This window comes from Nipponia nippon, unplaced genomic scaffold (assembly GCF_047370975.1).
Source record: "Nipponia nippon isolate SJK-2023a ecotype South Korea unplaced genomic scaffold, ASM4737097v1 scaffold_42, whole genome shotgun sequence".
NCBI classification, from domain to species: domain Eukaryota; kingdom Metazoa; phylum Chordata; class Aves; order Pelecaniformes; family Threskiornithidae; genus Nipponia; species Nipponia nippon.
Window position 1 is genome coordinate 812,043 of NW_028262361.1, and position 21,703 is coordinate 833,745.

Consider the following 21,703-nt stretch of genomic DNA (forward strand, 5'->3'; position numbering starts at 1 on the left):
GGTCAACGCAACTCAACCACATGGCTCCTTTCCAGATGGAAGCCAAGCAGAAGTCAGCTGAACGCGCTCTGTGACCATTACGGGGAAACCGGGGTGAGATTTATTAGGAAATGGGTGTGAACAGCTAAAGGACAGTTTTATTTCCCCTGCTGGGAAATGCAGGCAAATCAGAGCCCCTCCTTACCTTCTGGTGCCTGCTGTATGCCCTGGGACAGTCACAGCATGAGGACAAAACCTGGCCAAGACCACCAGTTAGAGAAGCAGCATCTTCCAGAAACTCCATTTGAAGCTGGACTCCGGGCTGTAACGGCTTTCAGACGAGAGGAGACACGGGTTCTTCTCACTTTCGCTCACAGAAATTATACTCACATACTGCATGGGAGCGTGGACCCGTGAAACCCAACTGCTGCTGCTAAACATCATGCTTTTTATAGAAAAGCTTTTCACAGAAATACCATGGGAAGATAATTACACCATCAGCGTGACCTTTCTTAAATTATCTTGGCTACACACATGCCAATCCACTGCAGAGAGATACCAGGCTTCACTTCACAACTGCGTTCGTAAGATGTGTGCCCCAAGCCAGGAAGAATTTACCCCATAAAAGGTCCTAGGCGCCGTCTCCTTGCTGGCACTCGGCTGGGGGAGCACAACACAAACCTACGGGCGGGCTCCAAAACTACCTACACCCCCCCAGAGACCAGGGCCCCCGGGTGTTGCACCGGTCACCCTTGCACATTGAAAATCAACTCTCAGCCCCGATATTCCGGTATCGCCGGAGACTCAGAAAAGCACAACTGACTCCAAAAAGCTTAACTTTTGCATTGCCTACGCTTACGGCCTAGCAGAAACTTTGGTTTTCTTTTTCCGTGTCTGAGTAGGTCAGAGAGATGACAAACTGAAGTTTAAAAACAAAGAAAAACCCACCATCGCCAGCTTCCCCTTATTAATCTCACTTTCCCCCTTATTCCGTCTTTCCCCTTCCTGCAGGTTTTTTTTTTTGTTGGATTTTTTTTCTCTTCAATAAAATAAACCTTCGGAGTCCATCAGTCCCTACAGCATTAGTCTCCAGTGCTACCCTCCCCAAAAAACACACCAAAAATCCATATTACTGTTGGCAGCGGCTTGCTTCAGGAATTCCAACTAGTCAGCAAGGCATGACCTCTCATTCCTGGAACCACACGGCCTATCTTTGATCGAGCTGTGTGTTCTCGCTTGTCCCGCGTTTGATCCCTTTAAAATAGTTCCTAGGTGTCTCTTCCTTCTTCCCACCCAACACAATAAGTCTAGAACAAATCTCACATGCCTCAAAAAAAACCCCAAAACACTCAAAAAACCCCACACACACTAATTTCAGGGAGATTTCCTCAAAAAAAAAAAAAAAGCTCGATGAAACCAGCGATGAGCCCTCAAAGGCAATTTCATACTGTGATTTAAAAAAAAAAAAAAAGGCAGGGGGTCTTCTCAAACTGAAAAAAAGGGATATTGCCACATTTAAGCTAGGCACAGCATAGGTTGTGGAGCGTGGATTAAAAACCAAGCTATCCCACAAACCTGGCAGCATCCAGCTCTGCATCCAATGATAAAGCGATACTTAAAATCTTCTAAGCAGCTTTGGGGAACGACCACGTAATCGGGTAACACCACACCCTTCGCTGCAGCATCTTGGTTAGGACGCAAAACAGCGAGTGGAAAACGCAGTGCAACGTGGTTCCTGCCTCCATGCAGCCAGACAAGGCTTCGCGTTCCCAAATGAAACTGGAAAGTCAAGTCGTGTGGAATACTGAACAGCCTAAACCCTCTTTTTTGTTTTATATATGTTTTATATACACATTTATGTCTCCCCTCTCCCCTTCCCCCTCCTTCATTGCTGGGAGGGCTGTTAAAATCCTCCTCCTCTCTCTTCTGCCTCATTGATTCACCATTTCTTTTCAAATCTCACTGAAAACAGCACTTTCCAGGCTAGTTTCTATTACTCCTAATTTCCTGCTCTCTCATCTGTTACAGCCAGCTGGAAACAACTAGAAATCCACAGGTCCCAAGCCGCTCAGGAAGAGAAATCCCACTGAAGAACTGCAGGCAACCCCCCTCCATTCCCGCCGGGTGCCAGCCATCACTCAGAGAAGCTCCACTAAAGGTTTGGGATGGTTTTTTCCCTCCTCCTCACACTCATCAATTGCTATTTACCTTTGTGAAATCACGCGCCAAGCTGCATTCGTACAGTCAGTTACCGTTATTCAGCAGAGTCCACTTTTATACAGAAAGTACCGACATCCTCCAGGTAGTCAGGATATTCTGCTTGGTCCAAACTGGCCAAATCCTCGGTATACTTCCTATCAGTGTGCTGTGCAACAGTTCTTTAGCATTTATACTGGTTTGGCAGTTGGGCTAAATTTAAATAAGCCTTTTAAAATATTGGGAAAAACCCTCAGAGACGATCCTCTCTATATGGTGATCATAAAGCATCAGGAGTCTGTTGGCAGTGACTTGACGTCCGCCTGTGTTGCGGATACTTACGGGAAAGCACTTGTCAGAGCGGGGTCGCATCGCTGAAACGCAGCTTGACAAGCAGCCAGCGAAGGCTGAGGTCAGGCTCGTTACCAGATCCCTCGGGGAAGAACACGTACAGCTTATTAAAGGCCCAATCAGGCATAAAAGCCAATTGCAGTTCTTTGAGGAGCCAAGTGTCATCTCGCCCACTGCAGAGCTTCATTCACACCCAAACGCAGCACAGTCAATCCTTCACGCGCCCGCACACCCCAGTTAAATCAGACTGGTACTAATCCCATACCTAGGCGACAAGAACTTGCTTATTTCCTCCTTCCCCCTTTGTTAATAACAGCAGAGCTTGGCACGTATTTAATTGCAAAATTAGCTTTGCGTGAAGTAGGACTCGTGCGCTTTCCTGCTTCAGGGGTGTTCAGGAAAGCAGAAAAGGTCTGAGTCTGTTCTGTCCCAGCTCCATCGCTCCCAGTAACAGCTTCCCAGGTGTTCACTACTACAGTCTTCCTCCAGCTACTGCTAATTCGGCGTGGGCCTGTATCCCAACAACAATATTTTCCAGGGAAAGTAAAAGTACCTAGAAGTTATCTTTGGCAATAAAAATAAAGTTAGGCCTTCTCTTAGCCCTACCACCTGGCATGCTTTAGTGGTGTGAAATTTCCCCAAACCAGGGAAAGGACCAGGGCTGGAGCCTTACCCCCTGCTCTGGCTGCAGATGGCTGGCTGAAAATCGCTTCCTCCGGTTCTCCTCAGTCTTTCCGGAGGCTGCAGCCCCTCCAGACACACGCACACGTCCTGCGAGACGCCCTCACAACCTACCTAGGAGGCAGATCAGCAGCGGGGCCACCGCACAGCAAGTCACAATGGATGCAAGCGTGAAGGCCAGTACCCCTCCCTTCCAGCATCACAACGCACCACTGGAGGGGGTATTTTCCCAGGGCTTCAGAGCGGGGAAATAGGGGAAAAACTCAAAGTCCTCTTTTCTAAAACCCAGGACAAAATATTTATTCAAAAAGTCTCTGGGACACAGAGACGGGAACCATATTCCAAGACTGCGTTAGTCAGTCCAGGAGACTGTCACCTTAACGTTGTCACTTCCTGACCACGTTCTGCAAGGAAAAGTCCACGCGCACACGTTTCAGTAACGACGCCTCCAGTAAGCTGTCTTCCCTGCAAAGCCAGCTGATGCGATCAGTCAGGAAGCTGATCATCTGACAGAACAGGGCTGTTCCATTAAAAAAACAACCCCATGAAATTATAAGTTTAGACAATGTTCCAAAACCTGCCTTCCGTTAGCCTCTCTCTGCTCTCACAGAAGCCCACGGTAGAAGACTAACTCCAGATTTTGGACTGTCACAGGCGCAGTCACACTGTTAAACAGCGTGAAGGCAAAGGAAGCCCGGAGAATATTTACAGCTTCTCAGCCACGAATATTCTTCTGCCAGCAGAGCCTCTGCCCTCCAGTCGCGGCCACGCAATCAAGAGCGACAGTTTACACTGCACGTCAGATGCAGCAAATGGACTTACTCAGACAACTAGATCCCGCGTGCGCTAATATTAATTAACATTGCTAATTTCTTGCAGTGCTTTGCGGAGAGAAAGGCTACATTTGAACCGACTGTTAACACATTATTTGAGCAGTCGAGTATTAAGGTACAAACCGCACATTAAAACCCAAGGCAAAATACTGATTGCCTTGGAATCTAACCTAAACCTGTCCCAAAGGGTTTTCAGCGAGTAGAAAGATGGTTTAATGCGAACATGACTCACTCCACATTTATGAATAGGCAATGAACTTGTGAACACCACATGGTATCACTTAGCAGAACACAAACACAACTGCAGTTAGTTACAGCGCCACTCTCCATTTTAGGAGAGAATTAGGTGCTCCTAAGACATCCTCTGAAAGCCCAGAATACTTTGAAATTCAGTAACAGACACTTAGGGAAGCAGGAATCTGCTTCTCAGGAAGCAATTCAAGCAGATTCCTCTCAGAAGAGGCCTTAAGAACACCACGATTGCTGAAGCGGGTGGAACACAACCTGAATAAGGCTCTCTGGGGAGACACTAAGCAGCTCTGTTTAGGAAGCAACACGTAAAGCTGAAGAGCTTTGGCTCTTTGGAGTACGCTACCACTGGAACGACTCTTTCTGAAGGCAGTAATACTGAAGTACCAGGAAAACACTTTGCTCGTTGAGAGATCGCGCGAGATTCCTGTTGCACATCGCGTATTTCTAGATGCCGCTAAATTAAATCAACTTTGCGTTAGAAATAGCAGTCTTTAATAAGAATACTACTCAAAGTATGTTTGCCCTAAATAACGCACCATCCAGCAGTTCCTTAAAAGCCTCTTGTCCTTTATCGATGACAAGTACTCTATAGAAATATTTATGCTTGAGCACATAAAAGAAGTCCCTGCTGCTTTAGAAGCAGGTCGCTCTTAGCCTCTGCTCTTTCGCTCAGAAAGCAGCTGCTGGTCAGCACCGTGCTTGTCTTGCCGATCAAGAGCTAAATAGAGGAATCCACAGTAAAGTGCCCGTTCTGAGAAAGCGTTCTGCGGTCTGTGGTGTTCAGCTTCACCACCGTGGGGGTGTATTTGGAATTCCTATAACAGACAAAGCAGAGGATCCTCCGGAAGGTGCTACGCATCTCATTGTCCCTGTAAGAGTAGACAATAGCGTTTATCAACGAATTGATCTCTGCCAGCAAAAGGACGTATTTCTCCACCGCTAGAACATTGCAGCTCTTGCAGCCCAAGCCATCCAGGAGGAGCACAACTTGTCCTGGAGTCCAGCAGATGACAAAAGCACCTGGGGAGAGAAGAACCCCTGTTAGAGAAAAAGCAGGTTCCCAGCCCTGCCCAGTCACTCACCACAGAGATGCTCAATGGAATCACTGGCGTTTTATCTTGTGAAAAGAGTTACGGGGGGGGGGGGGGGGGGGGGGGGGAACTAGTTTCACTCCGTATTTTTGCTTTGGAGGAAGACTAAGGATTCAACCAGCAAATACCAAAAATGGAGGCACTGTTTTTCCCCCCCTCCGCTCACTCAGAACAACATTTCCGAGTACTTTCACTTACCTCCCCCCATCCCCATCGTTGCATTTACAGAGTGAAGATCAAGCGTCCATATTTCCTATTTACCTGCCGCTCCCTCCAAAAAGGGGAACAAGCCATAAAAATCAGGGAAGAGTCAGAGTAACACATCTCGAATGAAATAATCCCCACTGTCCATACGGTTTATGAGCATTTTAGTTAACAGCATGAGTTCAGAAGAGCCCTGGCCAACACTTCGGGCAGTCCAACAGAGGCTCTCTCACACAGCTATACGCCGAGTAGGAAATAGCCAAGCAACGGGCTGGCCAACGCCAGGACCGGGCTGGGCAGGCTCCACCGCTGATTCAGACGGGCTGATACCATGCTCTTGCCACCACCTGCAAAGCTCTTTGGCAAATGGGATAATTGCTGTTCGCATGACGGAGTGGGAGGTGCTTGCGGCTCCTAAAACCTCTTTTTACAGTCATGTTTGTAAGGCTGACGTAAATGGAGCACTCGCCCATCGGTGCTCCTGGAGGTCATGCATAAGGTTGTATCTTAAAGCACAGGAGCTGCACCCTGCTGTGCCTTCTGGGAAAGGGTGGAAGAGAACGAGACTCGGTGGAAACTTTGCGGCTACACCCTTTACTGAAAAACATCTGTCAGGAAAGAACAACAGCCAGAGGAGCCGCACCAAAACCGAGAGGCTGAATTTAAAGCTGTCCCTGAGCGAAACGCTGCACTAGTGAAAAGTCAAAAGGAACACACGGGTGGGATCTCCTGGGTTTCTGGGAGTGTTCCCTGCTGATTTCAGGCCACTGTAACTCTTTTTAGTTAAGCAAATCATGCTCCCAGAAGCTCAGCACAGGAGCCACCGCATCTGGGCCAGGCACCTTTCCCTGCGCTTTCAGACATGACTTTGCCCCCTTTAAATTTCGCAAATATGCAAGAGAGATTCCTGGCTGTCATGAAGGAAGGTCCAATACTGCTGTCTTGAGTAAGCCTGCAGGAAAGGGGCCTCCTCCTTTAGTGATGTAACTTTTTTTTAGCCAGGTTTTCAGCACCCACAAGGCAAGCCAGATTCTCTAGAGACTGGCTCCCAGCAGCACTAAGCCAGAGGAATATTAAAGGCGAGAGGGGAAAAACAAAAAGAGGTACCCAAAAAGTTTTGGGCCTTTGCCTGCAAATCCAGTGATGTCCTTGCTCCTTAATGGAAGCTAAAGTATTCAGAAAGAAGCCTGAACTCTTAATAATCTAACACAGCATCGTCATTAATGGCTCTGCCCTGTGGTTTGGTCACCATGACACCCTGTGTCGCTCAGCTGGCCTGTGGGAAAATTTGCTGCTAGTTTCCAGATGTACCTTGGACTTATCATTGGTTTCCAGGTCAGCTCCGAGACCTGTTCTTAATGCCCAGGACCTGCAGGATTACCAACCACGGCTACCTTGCCTTGCAAGGAAGTGGCGCACACAGACAGCTCCTACCGCGCCCTCACCAGCGGCTACGCCCTCTGATGCATAAGGCGCAAAGTATTCCTCTGTGCAGAGTCCAAGTTTGCAGAAGGCTGGGGAACGAGGGTGGAGAAGGAATTACACCAGGGCTTTCACAGGGAGAGAAAAAACCCTCTGCGGTCCCAACTTTCTGTACACTGAGTCCGAACAGAAAGGTATTTCCCCCCCAAGTTGGGCAATTCCCTCCCTTGTTCCCTCCTGTGCAAGGGACCTGTTCAGAACCGTCTGCTGCTTCTCTCCGACACTGTCCCGCAGAGAAAGGGGAAAAACCCTTGGGTTACAGGAGTCCCAAAGGCCCGATGAACCCCTGAGTCTCCCTCAACTTCCCACATTAGGTTCCTCCCTTCTCTGTCCGTCCTCAGACACCAGTCCCAATTCCCTGTGAAACCACAGCAGCTCTTCTGAGCCTCCTCTGACCCAAGCTTTTTCCTCACTCGGTGCAGAAGACAAAAGGCAGGCAGGCCAAGCCGGGAGCGGGGACAGCAAGAGGAAAGGGATCTCCCAAAACAAGGTGATGCACCAAGCGTGAATTGTATTTTCCTTCTTGGAAATTGTATTTTCCTTCTTGGCCAGCATCCCCATCCTGCCGACCCTCTTCCAGTTGCTGTTGTGAAGTGCTATAAAATTAAGCAGTCCTGCTGACACCACGGGGTGACCCTCCAACACTGTTCAGGGAGGAAAGGGGGAACAAAACTTCTCTCCACTGCGGGCTGCGCAAAATACATGAAGTAAATCATTCTTCAGCCCTGCTGACCCTCTGTGCTGCATCTGATCAGCTCCAAGGCAGTAATGAACTCCCAGCTGCGCACAAGAGAGGGAGAGATTGCGGGGCAGGGAAGACGACATGACAGGAAAGGCAGGAACAGGCAGAAAACTCCAGTTTCAATGCTCACAAGTTGCAACAGGACCCGGCAAGCCTCCTGCTCCTGAGCAGGGCCACACCAAGCCGCCCGACAGCCCCCCCTGCTCCCCTCCCCTGCTGAGCCTGCTCTGCCAGCTGCAGTTTGCAAGGGAGTAGGTTTTGTTTGCAGCTACAAGGTTTCCCTGACGGAGCAAATTCTGCGCTTATCAGGAAAGATTTGCAAGCAAAGGGTTGCGACCATAAGCCCAGAGTCGAGCTGGGTTGTGGAAGATCTGAGCGCATTGATTTGTTTCACTTTAAAGAAAGGCTGTTAGACCATTAAAGCATGAGATGAAAGCAGATTAAAGAAACCACGGAGCGAAAGGCTGCTGAAAGCACAATGCATGCACCAGCCTCTGCTGTTAGATGCCCAGCACATTATCGGAATAAAGTTAAATATCCTGGAGAGGCAGAGCCTCAGTGCCAACCACTTCCAGTTACTGATCTGCTCCTATTTGCACTGCAGATGCAGACAGACAGGCAGTTAGCGCTCTGCTGGAGATCCCGTGCTCACAGAGAACAGCTCAAACTAAGAGAGTTGAGAGCTCCCAAGGATATATTTACCCAAGCAGATTGAGACCTGGTACTGACCTGCTCAAAAAAAAAGTCTGAACAGAGTTCAGCGCTTTGTTCCAGTAAACAGTAAGGAATTTGGATGCAACTCCCTCGTTCTTCCCCCATCACCTTTAATATCTGCCCCAAACCTTCCTCCATCCTTTCATAAAGGATGCACCAAGTGCTGCTTCTTGATTAAGGCCTGATTATAGCTCCTAATTCCATGCTGCTCTTCTACAGAGGAAGCATACTAGAGCACATAACAGAGCCTCTCGTTTGCCCAAAGCACCGGCACTTACAGTAGTCAGATATTACCAAGTCACATCAGTAACAGTCCCTCTTGTCCCTGCTAACCAGAGGAGCAGCCGTGACAGAGGGGAAGAGATTCTGGGGCTCGCCCTCCCCTCTGCCTGCCAGGTTCCTCCCATTACAGCTCACACAATTCATGCAGAGTCTTGAAACTGGTGAGTTCCTCAGGAGCCGCACCAAACCATCACCCCAGCAGCTTCAGAGACCAGGGAAGCAGAACGTCACTTCCCAGTCCTCCCCGTTGTCCCGAGCACGTTCACCTCTCCAGCCCCGCACAACCCAGGACGAAGGATCAAAGCATCGCTTCGATTGACTACAGCAAGGGGACTTACTTAGGATAATGGTGACCGTCTTGACAAGGCTGATCATGGTCTCCTTGTAGCGGGGGTGGAAACTAGTATGCTTGGACATCCGTGTCATCTTCCTTTTGACATAGATGAAGATGTGCGTGTACACAACCACCATGATCAGGAAGATGACAAGGTTGGAGATGGCCCAGAAGGTCAGGTAGCTCCTGCTGTAGAGCGGTGCCATGCTGGAGCACTTCTCCAGGGCACAGAGGCAGTGCCAGCCGTAGGACGGGATGAGCCCCAGGAGCAGGGCCGTGACCCAAATACAGAAGATCAGGATCATCACACGCTGGTTGGACATTTTGCTGTGTAACTGCATGGTGAACACAGTCTGGTGCCTTTCTACAGCGATCGCCAGCAGGTTCACCACGGAGGCTGTCAAGCTGGTGTCCAGCAGGCTCTGGCGGATGAACCAGGTCTTCAGGGAGAGCTCTGCTGTCCTGGGCCCCGTGTGGAACATGAGGAACATGTACGCGATGCCAGCAAAGAGGTCGGCAGCTGCCAGGTTCCCCAGCAGGTAGTAGATGGGGTAGTGGAAACGCCGGTTGATGATGATAGCGGTGATGACCAGCAGGTTGGTCAGGAGCACGATGACACTCACCGTCAGGCCCAGGGCAACGACCAGGACATCCTTTGTCCTCCAGTATGTGGTCAGCTCTTTGCGGCTGTTGTTGTAGAAGAACCCCACAGTCTCATTGTAAAAACAGTGCTTCATCGCTGCTGTCCTAGAGAGGGACGAGAGTATCGTTAGCTTGTTGTGCCCACACACACAGCTATTACAAGCCGGGGAGATGCTGAGCATTATGATAGTGCCTTTGCCACAGATGAAGGTGGGGAAGAGCTTGAAACATACAGAAACCACCACACGAGCAACAGAAAACCGCTTCTGTACTCAAAACAGAACTACACATCTCACAGGCCGCGTCCTCATCTGTTCTCAAAGCCACGCTGAGGATGCAGCAAAACCTTGACTGATCATGGGAGGAGAGAAGGTTTGCCAGATCTGATAAGAGATTCTCCCTGTCCAGCCCACGCAGCTTCATGGGGATGACAGACAAAACTGTTTTCATTGTCCCAGATGTCCTACTTCAGAAATGCAAACACAAAGCAGCAGCAAAGAATGTTTATCAGTCAGTCACTAAACAACGCTCTGATGAAGCCTATGAGCCTCTGCAGCTGTTGCAGTCCCCAGGAGTGCTGCTTCTGGTTCAGCAACCACAGATCGCTCATCTTTCCTGGGTAGTTTTATTGCTTAAAGGCTAACGTCATGCACAGCTGCTTCCGAACGCTGCTCTACGCACAGCAATCCTTCCAACACAGGTGAGTACTTCCCAAACCTTGCCAAGGGGCAAAGAGCACATAGAGCTGGGCAGAAACAAACTCCTCAGCCCAGAAAAGCAAACAGCAGCAAGTCAGCGCATACGACGGCGGGGCTGGATCTCTGCAAGAGCTGGATCCTCTGCAAGCCCCGCAGCGCTTCCAGGCTACACAGCAGCGTGTGGGGCAGCACCCAGAGTATCAACCTCAGAATAAAGTCACCTGGGCAACTCCCTTCTTCCCTTCCAGCTCTGGAACAAGCTTGCAATTCAAAACCCATTGAACTCCGTTGAAAAACTGGATAGGAAAAGAGATTTAGGTCTCAAGGAGGACATCTCACATTTCTTTGATGCACTGGGCACTGCTGGGAGCAAGACCAGACAAGCCATACGTCTGGATCATAACGTTAAGTCTTAATTTTGAAAGCCCGTATACCTCTCTGGTAATGAGCTTCCTGTCCTGTGGACCGCCAAACGTGAAGCAGCAGGTTAAGCTGAAGGATGTTTTACCTTGCGGAATTAGAATTTAAAGCCGGTAATTGACGCTTGTGTTACTTGGCCACGGAAAAATGAAAACATGAAAAAAATACAGCACCGTGAACAAACCCAAGGGATGAGAAGCAGCCCGATCATTACACCCCGCAGCAGATGTTCGTGTTCCTTTCCTAACCAAGAGCTTGGAAATCTCAAGTCAGGGCTGGCTGCGGTCCCCGCTGGGACGGGCAAACCCAGTTTGGAGCCTCCTTCCTCGCGGCACCGAGGTGCTGAAAAGTGACACAGTTTTTCCTTACCCTGCTGTGTTCTGCACATGAAGTCACTGGTTCTCCCTGTCCTCACATGAGCTCAACCGCCATCCTCGCTTCAGAGAAAGCTTAAAGCAGACCACGCAGCAAGAGTGCCGTCCTCTTCAGACGGGGAGAAAAACCAAAGTGCCTGACTCACGATTCACTTTAAACACCCCTGAAACCAAAACACAGCTCAGGGGCCCTAATTAGCTGCATGTTCCTCCGCTCTCCAGGCAGCAATGGCTCTGTTTTCCGGGACACTTCAGCAGGAGCTCTCGGCATAGCAGCAACGCTGCTGTTAGTAACAGGGAGGCGAGATCGTTGCAGGCAGGTCAGCTTATTATCACCTGCACCGCACCCACGCACGCACGCTGAGCGGCGTGAACAAGATGGGTGAGCCAGGAAACCCTGTTGTACCTGCAGCTGAACTTTTGATCTCCGTTGCCTCATGGGCTCTGTATCGGCCTGCTTTGGCATATGGCCGCCTTTACCTTGAGGCGAGAAAGCCGTACCAATGAACTACTTCAAAAATCTGAATAGGGAAATATTATTTTCACAAATATTGGTGGGGAAAAAAGGAAGAGGAGGCAGAGGAGGAATCAGCCTGCCCCAGGGGATGGAGTCGTGGGCTAGTGCTATATAACAAGTCCGTCTTTCCTCTCTTTTCAGCTCACGGGATGTTTGTAGACTCCCCTGCGCCGCTCTATGGCTCGGGATCGTGAGGTCCGAACGCAGTGCAGGGGAGGAACGCAACCGAGTGGGTTCTGCAGAGGTACCACGTGGCAGCTTGGCAGGTAACTGGGGAGGATTTGGGCTTGAACAGGGGAAAGCGGTGGAAGAACGAGGGAGGGAGGAAAGCCTAGGAACAGGAGGGACCCAACCGCTGTGAATCACAGGCAGGTAGATGACCACCTGCATAGGGTGTATCTGGGGAGGCACCAGATCCAAGGCTAGGCCACTCTTATGCAAAACAGTTTTCTCTAAACACTTTTGAAAGCTTTAATCCCCAATCAGAAAGGAAATTGCTGCTGAAGTTAGGTAAGGCTTCACCTTTTTAAGGTTACACATGTGGACGCCCAGAAACTTGCCTGCCTGTGCACAGGGTAGCACGAAGACAGCTCATGCCACGCTTTAATTTTTAAGAAACATTAAAATACTACAGTGAAATAATGTGTTGATGGATCTAGGTCTTATTCCCAGTAATTTTTGAGCTGACACCAAGACAAATTAAATCCAGATAAGGCTAGCTTTAAAATTGCCACTAAATTATGGAGACCTATCTTATTTTGTTGCAAATAAAGATTCCACAGCTGCGACAGGCCCCATAAGCTTCCTCGGTAAGACTGCACGCTCACTGGCAAACCATGAGCTTTTTTCAAAGCATTCTACAAGTACTGGTTCAATGGCATGTTTACTGGGGGAGGGGATTAGAGCTGTGTAAACCCACAAAGGAGCCGTGTTCTGCATGCGTAATACTCAAATCTAGAGAATAGTCCCTCAGCATTAGTCCCAATGACAACAGCTGAACTGCTTCTTTAGGCCAGACCCAGTCAGAGCACGGGGAAAAAAGTTTGAGAGTTGCAGAACCCTCCGAAACGTGCGTAGGTTACAAGCTGAAAGTGTGCAATGCCGGGAGCTGGGTGGGGTCCCGGAGGGACTGACAGGTTAATGCTCGTGACGGGTCCTGGGAGCGCGTGTGCCACTTCACTGCTACCCTGCAATTAGAAAACTGACCTTGGAGTTCGGCATCAAGGGCAGACACCACCACAAATCAAAAATTCACAGGCAGAGAAACACCCTGCCCACAGCAGCAAGCAGACAGAAAGTCAGGCTGGTGCCATGATGCACAAAGGAGCTGGATGAGCCTATTGTTCAGTGTCCGAGCAACCCCCTTCCATGGCCTTACACTCCTCAGCAGGATCTTACACGATTTTTTTTCCTTACCAGCATTGTTTACTCGGTAAAACAAGACTCTAGTTACATGCTGCAACAATTCAGCGGCCCCTTTCCTTGGGCAATACGCAAACACTCTTCTCTAATCATGCTGCCTCAAACTCCACTCAAGTCTCTCCCCCTTAAAATCCAGCGCAGCTTTTGCAGTTTGGTAGGAACCACTGCACAAAATGAGCACAGACCCCGTCTTTTCTCCTCGCCAGCGTTATCCGTACGCATACACCATCTCCCTCCTTACTCAGTTAATTACTGCCCCAGGTTCACGGTAAGTTCAGAGTCCTTTTACACAGAAAGTAAAGGTGTAAGCATCCTCCCTTCTCCAATTCCTCTTGCTTGCAAAAGTGGAAAATGCTAGTCAGCTCCTTCAGATCTGGGAAGACATTCAAGACTTGTGAACAAACCGACAGCCAGCGAAGTGTGGAAGCGAGCAGGGATGAATGGCTGAATTTATGCTCCCACTAATAACTGCAATCAGTGTCGATCAAGGCAGAACAATGGATCTATAAAGGCTCACAGCGACTCACATCCAACCTGTTTTACCCACGTCCACTGCACGCAGATTTACGTGGCCAAACATTCAAACCACTGCTATATTTTAAAGCCATAAACAGTACAAGGTTTTACCCCAAAGAAGAGCGTCCTTACCTGAAAGCACAACCACCGCATCCAAACCTGACATTTAGCATTGGTCTCCCCACCGCAGGAAACCAGGGCAGCTATCCAGCAAGGAGATCCCCATCTCTGGAGGGCAGAGGTGCTTTCCAAGCAAGGGAAAAAAAAAAAAAAAAGCCAAGTGCCTTCCAGGAAAGTTTCAGACAAGCGTTACAGCCTCAGAGTCCATCATGGACCGCTCCGAAACACTGGCTCCTGGGAGGCAAGTTTGCAAGAGCTCGGATGAGCCCGTCCCTCCTTGGGTCCTCCCCTAGGCGGGTCCTTCCAGGAGACCCAGGAGCTGTAACTCGAGTCCTTGCCGCCTTCATGGAAGCCAAAGCCACTTTCCAAGCACCTCCGGTTCTGGCTGGAACGAGTTAGCTCCGATCTGCCAGCATCTCCCTCGTGGACCGTTCCTGCCAGCAAGGTGTTGCTCTGCGGGAACTGGCACCCTCTGGTCCCAACGCTCCCACCGCACCCCTTCGCCCCATGGCGAGGGTTCGTTTGTGCTCGCCTGCCGCCCCACAGCCTTCGCCCCACCGCAGGAGGGGAGCGGATCTTTGAACGACCCACGATGGAGGGGCTGCCTTGCCTTGGCACCATGAGGCTGCTTTCCTCGCCTACAGCTACAGCACCCACATCTCAAGCGGACTGTCAGGTCAGGATGCGGCCCCCCACATCCGCTACAGCGGCCACACCTACCCAATGCAACACAGGAAACCTTCAAGTGGGTAAGAAGCAGGGAGAAGGGAAACTGAGGCACAGACTGGGAAGGATTTCCCCTGCTGTAACTTGGTAAATGTGTGTTTCACTGCTAGAAAAAGAGCTCATATTTCTGATACGTCAGCCTAGCTAGTCCTTGACACATCTGAATTATCTTACCTGCTAAGTACTGCACAAATACCAGCAGCACACTTTGTGCTAACAAGCCATAGCTGTATAAATTATGAAAGACAAAAACACCCCCCCGAGTTTGCAACATCCATTCATTCCGATTTATGCCTGCTGCTCTTGCAAAGGGCCCAGCAATTTCCATGCAACTCCCATTTCCTATTCTCCCACCCTCCTCCTACCCTCATCTGCTCCCCAAGGAACAATGTTATCACCAAGCACAACCCTAATCTGCTGCCAGTCAGATACACCGCGGAGCTTGGCAGAGCCCGGTCGCGTTATGTAAAACCGGCAGGAGATTTACAAGGAGAGCCCAGCACAAAGGGGAAAGAGATAGGGCCAAAGATCCAAGGACACGTTAACAGAGCAGGGCAGCCGATAAACGGAGGCAGCGCAGTAGTGACGGGGGCAGAAAAGATGGGTGAATGGACAGGCTGAGATAGCAGAGGGGCAGCAATCAAGCCCTGCAAAAACTGAAAATTGCACCAGGCTCCCTAAATTCTACCCCTACGTCCTGCAGCCCCCAAAGGCCAAAATCATGCCAGGAAGCTCACGAGGGCTACAAAAACTCGGGAAGAGCCTGTCATCCCACTGCTTACAAATTCTGCACCTTCGGACCGAGGATGCCACCCACAAGACGGTGCCAGGCCTTTCACAAGATTTCCCTGTGCCTTTTTAGAAGCAGCAAAACGTCGTGCTAACAGGTATCGCAGAGTCCTTGCCTGGGAAAAAAACCCACTATAGTTTAACAAGCTTGCTTTCTCATAGCAGAGAACAAGCAAGTTACCAAGAAGTCCGGTCCTAACACAGAGAGCCAGAAGTCCTTACTGCAACTAGACAGCTTTACAACAACATTATAGTTACACCAAGTCATTTCAAATCCGAAGTGCCTTACTCAGGTGACACAGAGCAGAGCCGTCACCTTTCCGTCAGGCATTTTGGATACATTATTAGTCCGAGACCAAATTAGTCCAAGCTGCAATAACACAGCCCCCCCCCCCCCCCCTTCGGTCCGCTGCAGCACTTGTGCTGCCAGCGATAGGTTCAAGTCACAGATCCAGCTCTCCACACCAGCGCACAAGCAGCAGCACCCAGCTCAGAGCAACCGTTCTGCAGCAGCGCTGGCTTCCGTAGGCTTCGGACAGTTACGAAGCCACACATGCTCTGCAGCTGTGCAGTTTGGGATGGCAGCAAAAATACTTTTGATTTACTTTAAGGTTTCAAACTGGCACTCAGCAAGTGCTTTAGAGGCAACGTTTTCATAAAGAAACACCCAGAGCAATCAGGAAAACAGCCCAGCATAACTGGTTTCAACTGAAGTGTCAACAGTCCGTCACAATAGCTCAGCACGTCAGACAGACCCAGCGAGTTCGCAGCACCCGGCCCTGACAAAGGGTCAGAAGCACTTTTGCAACTCCGTCCCCACACCCCGGAGCTGGGACAAAGTGGGGTACAAGAAATATCAGACTGCATCAGGCCAGTAAGCCTGTCCCAGGCGGTGTCTGCTTGCATATGGAGGTGAGAGGATATTTCAGGTTTCAAAGTCCTGACCTTAATAACAGCAATTTTTCTAGCCCCTTTGCTTAGAAAAAACTAACTTTACTTCTCCGCCTAACAGAAGTTTGGCGGTCTGGTTATCTTCAGGATTGGGGGATGTTATGATACACAAGTTCGGGCCCCACACAGCCTCCCCCTTTCAGGGCGCTACCTGCAAAACCAGAAGTCATTGCACCTGAAAACCTCGCGTCAGCTTTTGCAGCCAAGGTAATGGTTTCTTAAAGACTGAGCTTGGGTATCTTCCAGCAACGATACTTCTGGGAGCGAGTCCCGGACGCTGAACACAGGCAAGATCAAGGCGAGCAGACGCCCATCACGTCCAGCCCCTCTGTCTCCCCCCCTTCCCCTCCAATCGCTCCAGGAGTTTTCCCGTTTCCACCAGTTCCGAAGGGGCTCGTAGGGTGTTGTGCAGCGTCCTTCCCCCAAGCAGGAAGGCTGCTCAAGCAGAGTCACCGAGTAACCTGATCTTGATGCAGCCGGCAGATCTGATCGCATTCGGGTGCCCAGCAGAGAACTGGTAGAGAAACGTTTCCAAAGACAACACATGTTTGCCTCCCCTTTATCACACTTCTATTTTTCAAAGTGAAGTTAATTGTTTTAGTAGATTTTGCATTTTCAAACAAGCCTAAAGCCAATATTTTTCTTTAAGCCTCATTGCTGTGACTGTTCCCGCGGATGACAATCTGAAGGGTTTGTTGCTTTTTTTTTTTTTCCTGAGACCCCTCTTCTCCTGGAATCCCAAGAATGTTAAAAACCTTCTGGAAGGAGTCATGTCACCCTCTCCCCCCCAGCAGATCTCTGCAGAGAACCAGTTGCTCAAATTAATACTTCCCAAGTCCCAACTGGCCCAGAGATTCCCAACCCCTCAGCGAGGAGCGCTCCCTCGAGTGCAACAAAACGACGACGCGGTTCTCACAACTGCAGCTAACAGGCGGATCTTTCGATGGAAAGCAGCATATACACCAGCGTTAAAAATGCAGGAATTTCATAACACCCACTGCTGCTGACATGCAGCCAGCTCTGAGGTGGAGCAGAGCTCTTGTTTGCAAGCCTCCAGCATCAAAGAATGCTTTTCCACAAAGAGGTAGGGAAGAAATCCGTGCCCGCTGCAGCCTTGCCTACAACAGGAATTTTCTTTCCTTCCAGCAAGTTAGCGACCACTTACAATCAATTGCTCCAGAACAAATCACAAAGAACCGGGAAAATTCCTCTCCCCCTTTCATCTTCCCGAGGTTTGCCTTGGCTGCCTTTGGACACTTAGAATCAAGGCATTTCCATATTGCAGACAACACCTGGAACTGAAGCGGGGAGACCACCGAAGCGAAACAGAACATTGGATCTTGTCACCTTTGCCTTGTTAGACCAGATGGAAAAACAGCGGAGGACAAATGGCCAGGATATTCCCTCAAATGCATCCGGGTCCTGGCAAAACACCACTCTCGCCTTCCCCAGGTAACTACCCTGGGAATGGATTCTGGTGGGCCACCTTCCTTCTGCAGTTACTGGCCATTCCAGCCCTCTCCAAGAGGAAAACGTTTGTTCTGCAGCAGCGGAGAGAAAACAGGGCAGGGGAGGGAAGAGAGGGTTATTTGCAGCGGTGTTTTGTTTGGAGTCGGGATGGTCTAGGGGCCCCTCTGCTGCTGCTCCTCCTAATTCACACAGGAAGGAGGAGATTATCCTACACAGAGACAAGCAACACTGAAGGCAGAAGCAGTTCAGAGAAAAAAGAGCTTGGCCTCGGAGCGATGTCACATTATTAGAAGCCACAGCGAGGTGAAAATCAAGTCGGGATGCTGCGTTTATGAAGCAGGACTCGGCCTCATCTTCACCCAAGGATAATTCCATCTGGCACTTTGCGCTATTGTCAATAAAAGCAAAACTGGGTGGAAATTCCCTTCCTGCGAACCGCATGCAGGCGGCCCTCAGCGCGCTCTCCGTTCGCAAGAGGGCCGCACGCCGCCTTGCCCTGAACTCCCCTGGTCTTGGCTGGCACCCAGCAAGATGAAGTCTCCCTGTTTAGTTAGCACTCGCTGGAAAGTCAGGGAACTTTACAGGCACTCAAGCTCCGCATGCCTCAGCCTTTGCTTTTATAGGGATTATTTCTGAAAACCCACTTCCCCCGTGTCTCCATTTGGTTTAATGTCAGATGCCTGCAGCTCGTGGCTGGAGAGTCATAAAAAGCATTTAACATGCCTTTCTGCTTAAGTCTAGAAAGAACAAACAAAACCAATTCAGAAAAGCCTCCAGCTACAGAATAAGCAGATGCAGCACGACTGCAGCTTTATCTTGAAAGGGAGCATCAGGGACCGACACACAGCTACTATCCCTGAGCAAGAAACGGGAATACCTGTCCCTTCGAAGAAATGCGACTGCCTCCAGAGAGTTAGCCTTTGGGGCGGCCTTGGTCAAGCAAAATGCTCAGCAACATGGCTTTTTCCCAGCTCAGTGAAGATCTCGGCTCACTCTGGGATGTTTCATTATGCCCACAACTGCTTCATCAATAGACTGAGGCAAGTCTTGCATTTTTTCTCAAGAGTCCGCTCCCACAAGAGTGAGGTCATGGGGAGAAAAATTACAACACCCCCACTTGAAACAAGCAAAAGGTAAGTTCAACGCAAGCCTCCCTTTACAAATCTTTCCCCCACCAAATCCCTTGAACGCGTTCAAGCAAACCTTTCCTCTCCTGCCTCGGTCCTGCGGTCCCGGGCTAACGCAAGGTCTTTCCGAGGCAGACCCAGCTGCCTGGTCAGCAGCCAAAACCATTTGGGTTTTGTTGCTCCCACCACCAGAGCCTGGATTCTCTTTGCCCTTCGCGTATTGGTAAGCGCAGGGTAACCAAAACGATTTTGATAGACTCAGGCCACAGTCTGGCCCATAACATTCCAGGTTTCCATTACAAATGAAACAGCCTTTTCTACTTCTGCTTGCTTAATTCCTGAACTTCTGATCATTTTTGGTGATGTTGTACTAACTTCCTAAAGCCTTGAGCTTTTCGGCACGTTTCTAGCAGAAAAAAAAATTATTTCAGATGCCTTCTTCTGTTGCAAAGCAACAGGAAAGCTGTTGCTCCTTCTAAGAAAAATATTCCCTTAACTAAGCCATTCTTGTGGAGGGCATAGGAAGTCTACGTGTTCATTTATTAAAGAGATTTATACTGAAAAATACAACTCCCTTGAAACTCTTTTGTAAGACACCTACAAAACTGACCGCCTCCAGGGCCCTGGATGCCAAATATCCGAAACTCGCTGTCTAAGCAAAGCTTGAATTACAGCTCCACACATTCTTTTTTTAAAATAAATGATAGAGGAGAGCAGCCAGTGCCCTGAAAGGATTCCAGCCACAAGCTGTGGGCCTGAATACGTAGACATGCATATTTGATTTAGTTGATTCCAGACTTCCCTTTGCCAGTGCTTTTCTTGAACGCCCCGAGGTGTACGCCGCCTACGGGCATGCCTGCGCTGCCACGCAAAGGAAAGGACGGAAGCACGCTGTAACTCAGCATCTTTAGAAAATTCCCCAGGCAAAGCGTTTTCTGAATTTCAGATGCGGGAGCTTCAGCTGATCGGAGATTGACGTGCCTGCTTTACGCGCTCTCCCATCTTCCACATGGTTACAGGTGCCATCGCTCTGTACATTCACAAAGCCAAGATTATTACAAAACATACTGGGGCAGGGGGGGAGAGAAGAAGAAAACAAAAGCTGTTTGTCGGCAGCAGCGTGAACTCCCAGCAAGACATGCAGAGGAGCTCGCTTTTCACTGCCTCATCTGATCTGCTCGCCGACTCTTGGAAGACAGCTTCCAAAGTAAAATAAAACAAGAATGCAATAATACCGATGTATCCTATATCCTGCAGTACTCCAGATGTGTCAGTGCCCAGGGTATGGATAGGAACGATTTCATTTGACTCCAAACAGCAACTTACACAGCCACTCCTGCTGCTAAACCACCCGCTATAGCACGAGACAACAAAACAGCTTAGAAGGAGGAATAAGAGTAAATCGGGTACCTACTAGTAAGCGCTAGAAGGGCAAGGCAGAACACAGCGGCCTCGACTGATCTTTAGCAATAACCGAGCAAGGACGCATCCTGCGCGAGGGTAACATGGACACCGCTCGCTCTCAAGGAGGGAACCCTCCCACCCCTGTACAAGCCCGAGTCGTGCCCCAGCCAGCCTCAGGAAGAGAGCGGATGCCACTTCTTCTGCTGGCCCCTTCTTGACTCAGGGAAAGACCTTTCCTATCTGCTCACGTAAACATTCAGCAACAGCTGGTCTCCTCGCAAGCGTTCGCTCAACAGCCTCAAAGGGGGTACGTGCACGCGTGCTACGCAGGGACCGCAGAGATTTGGCTTGCTGCAAGCACAGACGTCCCAGGGACTCCTCTCAAAGCAGGCAGCAGATGATCCACAAAGGGGCCCCAAACTATAAACCAGCTTCTTGTCATGCTACCTAGTATTTGGATTGGTTTTAAGAAATAGCAAAGACTCCACAACATTTCACATTTTGAGAGGCACAGCCTGATAATCAAACACTTCTTACCCTTAGAGGATGGATTCCACAAAGCACAAAAGCTCCCAGAAAAAGCCTGCTCCAGGGAAACCAGTAATAAACCCCACTGAACTCCCATGTTCCTCCATCAAAGCCTCAGGCCCTAAGCAAGCCACTCATCCCTGTCTTTATATTCTAGGGATGCTGGTTCAAGGCAAAGGATGGAGAAGTGCTGATGGTTCAAAAGGAAGCACCTGTGAATGAAGCCGGTTTCCAGCTAGTAAGTAGCCTGAACTGTCTTTTTCTGCAGGCTCTCCTTCTGGGGGTAATTTTAAGAAATATCTGACAGGTGTGTTTGAATCTCCATTTACCTTCTCTAATTAGAGAATAAGAAGCAAGAGCACAAAACTTCAAATGAGGAAGGAAAAAAAAAAAGGAAAAGGATGGGATCAAGAATTGGACCAAAGCCTCGAGCTCCTTACAAAAACGTAATGCCTTTTGCCTTGCTTTGTTAGCGCGCTGTCAAGGTAGTCCCTCAGCCGTCTCTGCTGGAAAAACCTGGAACGTTTTCCCTAATACCTGCAGGTCTATTTGCTTTGATTGTTTTTAGAGGGGATAAAGCTAAAGAGCTCCTTTTTTTGAGGGCAGGAAATTTGGGGCAGAATTTGTCACTAGCCTGGTGGCAATTAAACAATCAGTGATCAGCAAATCACAAACACCTACTGGCTTCTCCAAGACAAAGGAATCTCTTGGTCCCTGCTTAAAATTATCAGGTGCTTGAATTTTCCTAAGTCACTTCAGAGTCCAGCGTATGCAGCCCAGCTGAGGCCCTTGTTTGTGAAGACCTGGGACCGTTAATTTCCTTAACGAGGAGCGACCGATGCTCAGGCGCACGTTGAC

General features: G+C 49.5%; 1 protein-coding gene and 1 long non-coding RNA gene across 4 annotated transcripts in view; one reads left to right on the forward strand and one right to left on the reverse strand.

The window, feature by feature from the left end:
- The window catches only part of LOC148052911 (uncharacterized), a 63,300-nt gene that overhangs the window by 15,244 nt on the left and 26,353 nt on the right, over positions 1-21,703 (forward strand). Inside the window, exons 2-4 of the long non-coding RNA XR_015709122.1 lie at positions 2,008-2,137; positions 11,934-12,058; positions 21,003-21,083. This is a non-coding gene — a long non-coding RNA (uncharacterized LOC148052911). The remainder of the gene's footprint in view (positions 1-2,007; positions 2,138-11,933; positions 12,059-21,002; positions 21,084-21,703) is intronic.
- On the reverse strand, positions 3,598-21,497 carry LPAR2 (lysophosphatidic acid receptor 2). 3 transcript variants are annotated; one of them, XM_087778198.1, is made up of 3 exons: positions 21,286-21,497; positions 9,146-9,888; positions 3,598-5,312 (listed from the first exon to the last, which is right to left on the reverse strand). In XM_087778198.1, exons 2-3 carry the CDS (start codon positions 9,876-9,878, stop codon positions 5,011-5,013), a joined length of 1,035 nt encoding a protein of 344 aa, XP_087634324.1. In that variant the 5' UTR covers positions 9,879-9,888; positions 21,286-21,497; the 3' UTR covers positions 3,598-5,010. The 3 variants fall into 3 exon arrangements, with proteins under 3 accessions (XP_087634324.1, XP_087634323.1, XP_087634322.1); XM_087778197.1 differs by lacking the exon at positions 21,286-21,497 and adding an exon at positions 20,855-20,975 and having other exon boundaries at positions 3,599-5,312; XM_087778196.1 differs by lacking the exon at positions 21,286-21,497 and adding an exon at positions 13,863-14,472 and having other exon boundaries at positions 3,600-5,312.

Coding starts and splice junctions, on each gene's coding strand:
- LPAR2 (XM_087778196.1), bottom strand. CDS start 13,903: ATGCTAAATGTCAGGTTTGGATGCGGTGGTTGTGCTTTCAG. Junction 9,889..13,862: donor TGCGGTGGTTGTGCTTTCAG/GTAAGGACGCTC, acceptor GTCCCTCTCTAG/GACAGCAGCGATGAAGCACT. Junction 5,313..9,145: donor GACGGTCACCATTATCCTAA/GTAAGTCCCCTT, acceptor TTCTCTCCCCAG/GTGCTTTTGTCATCTGCTGG.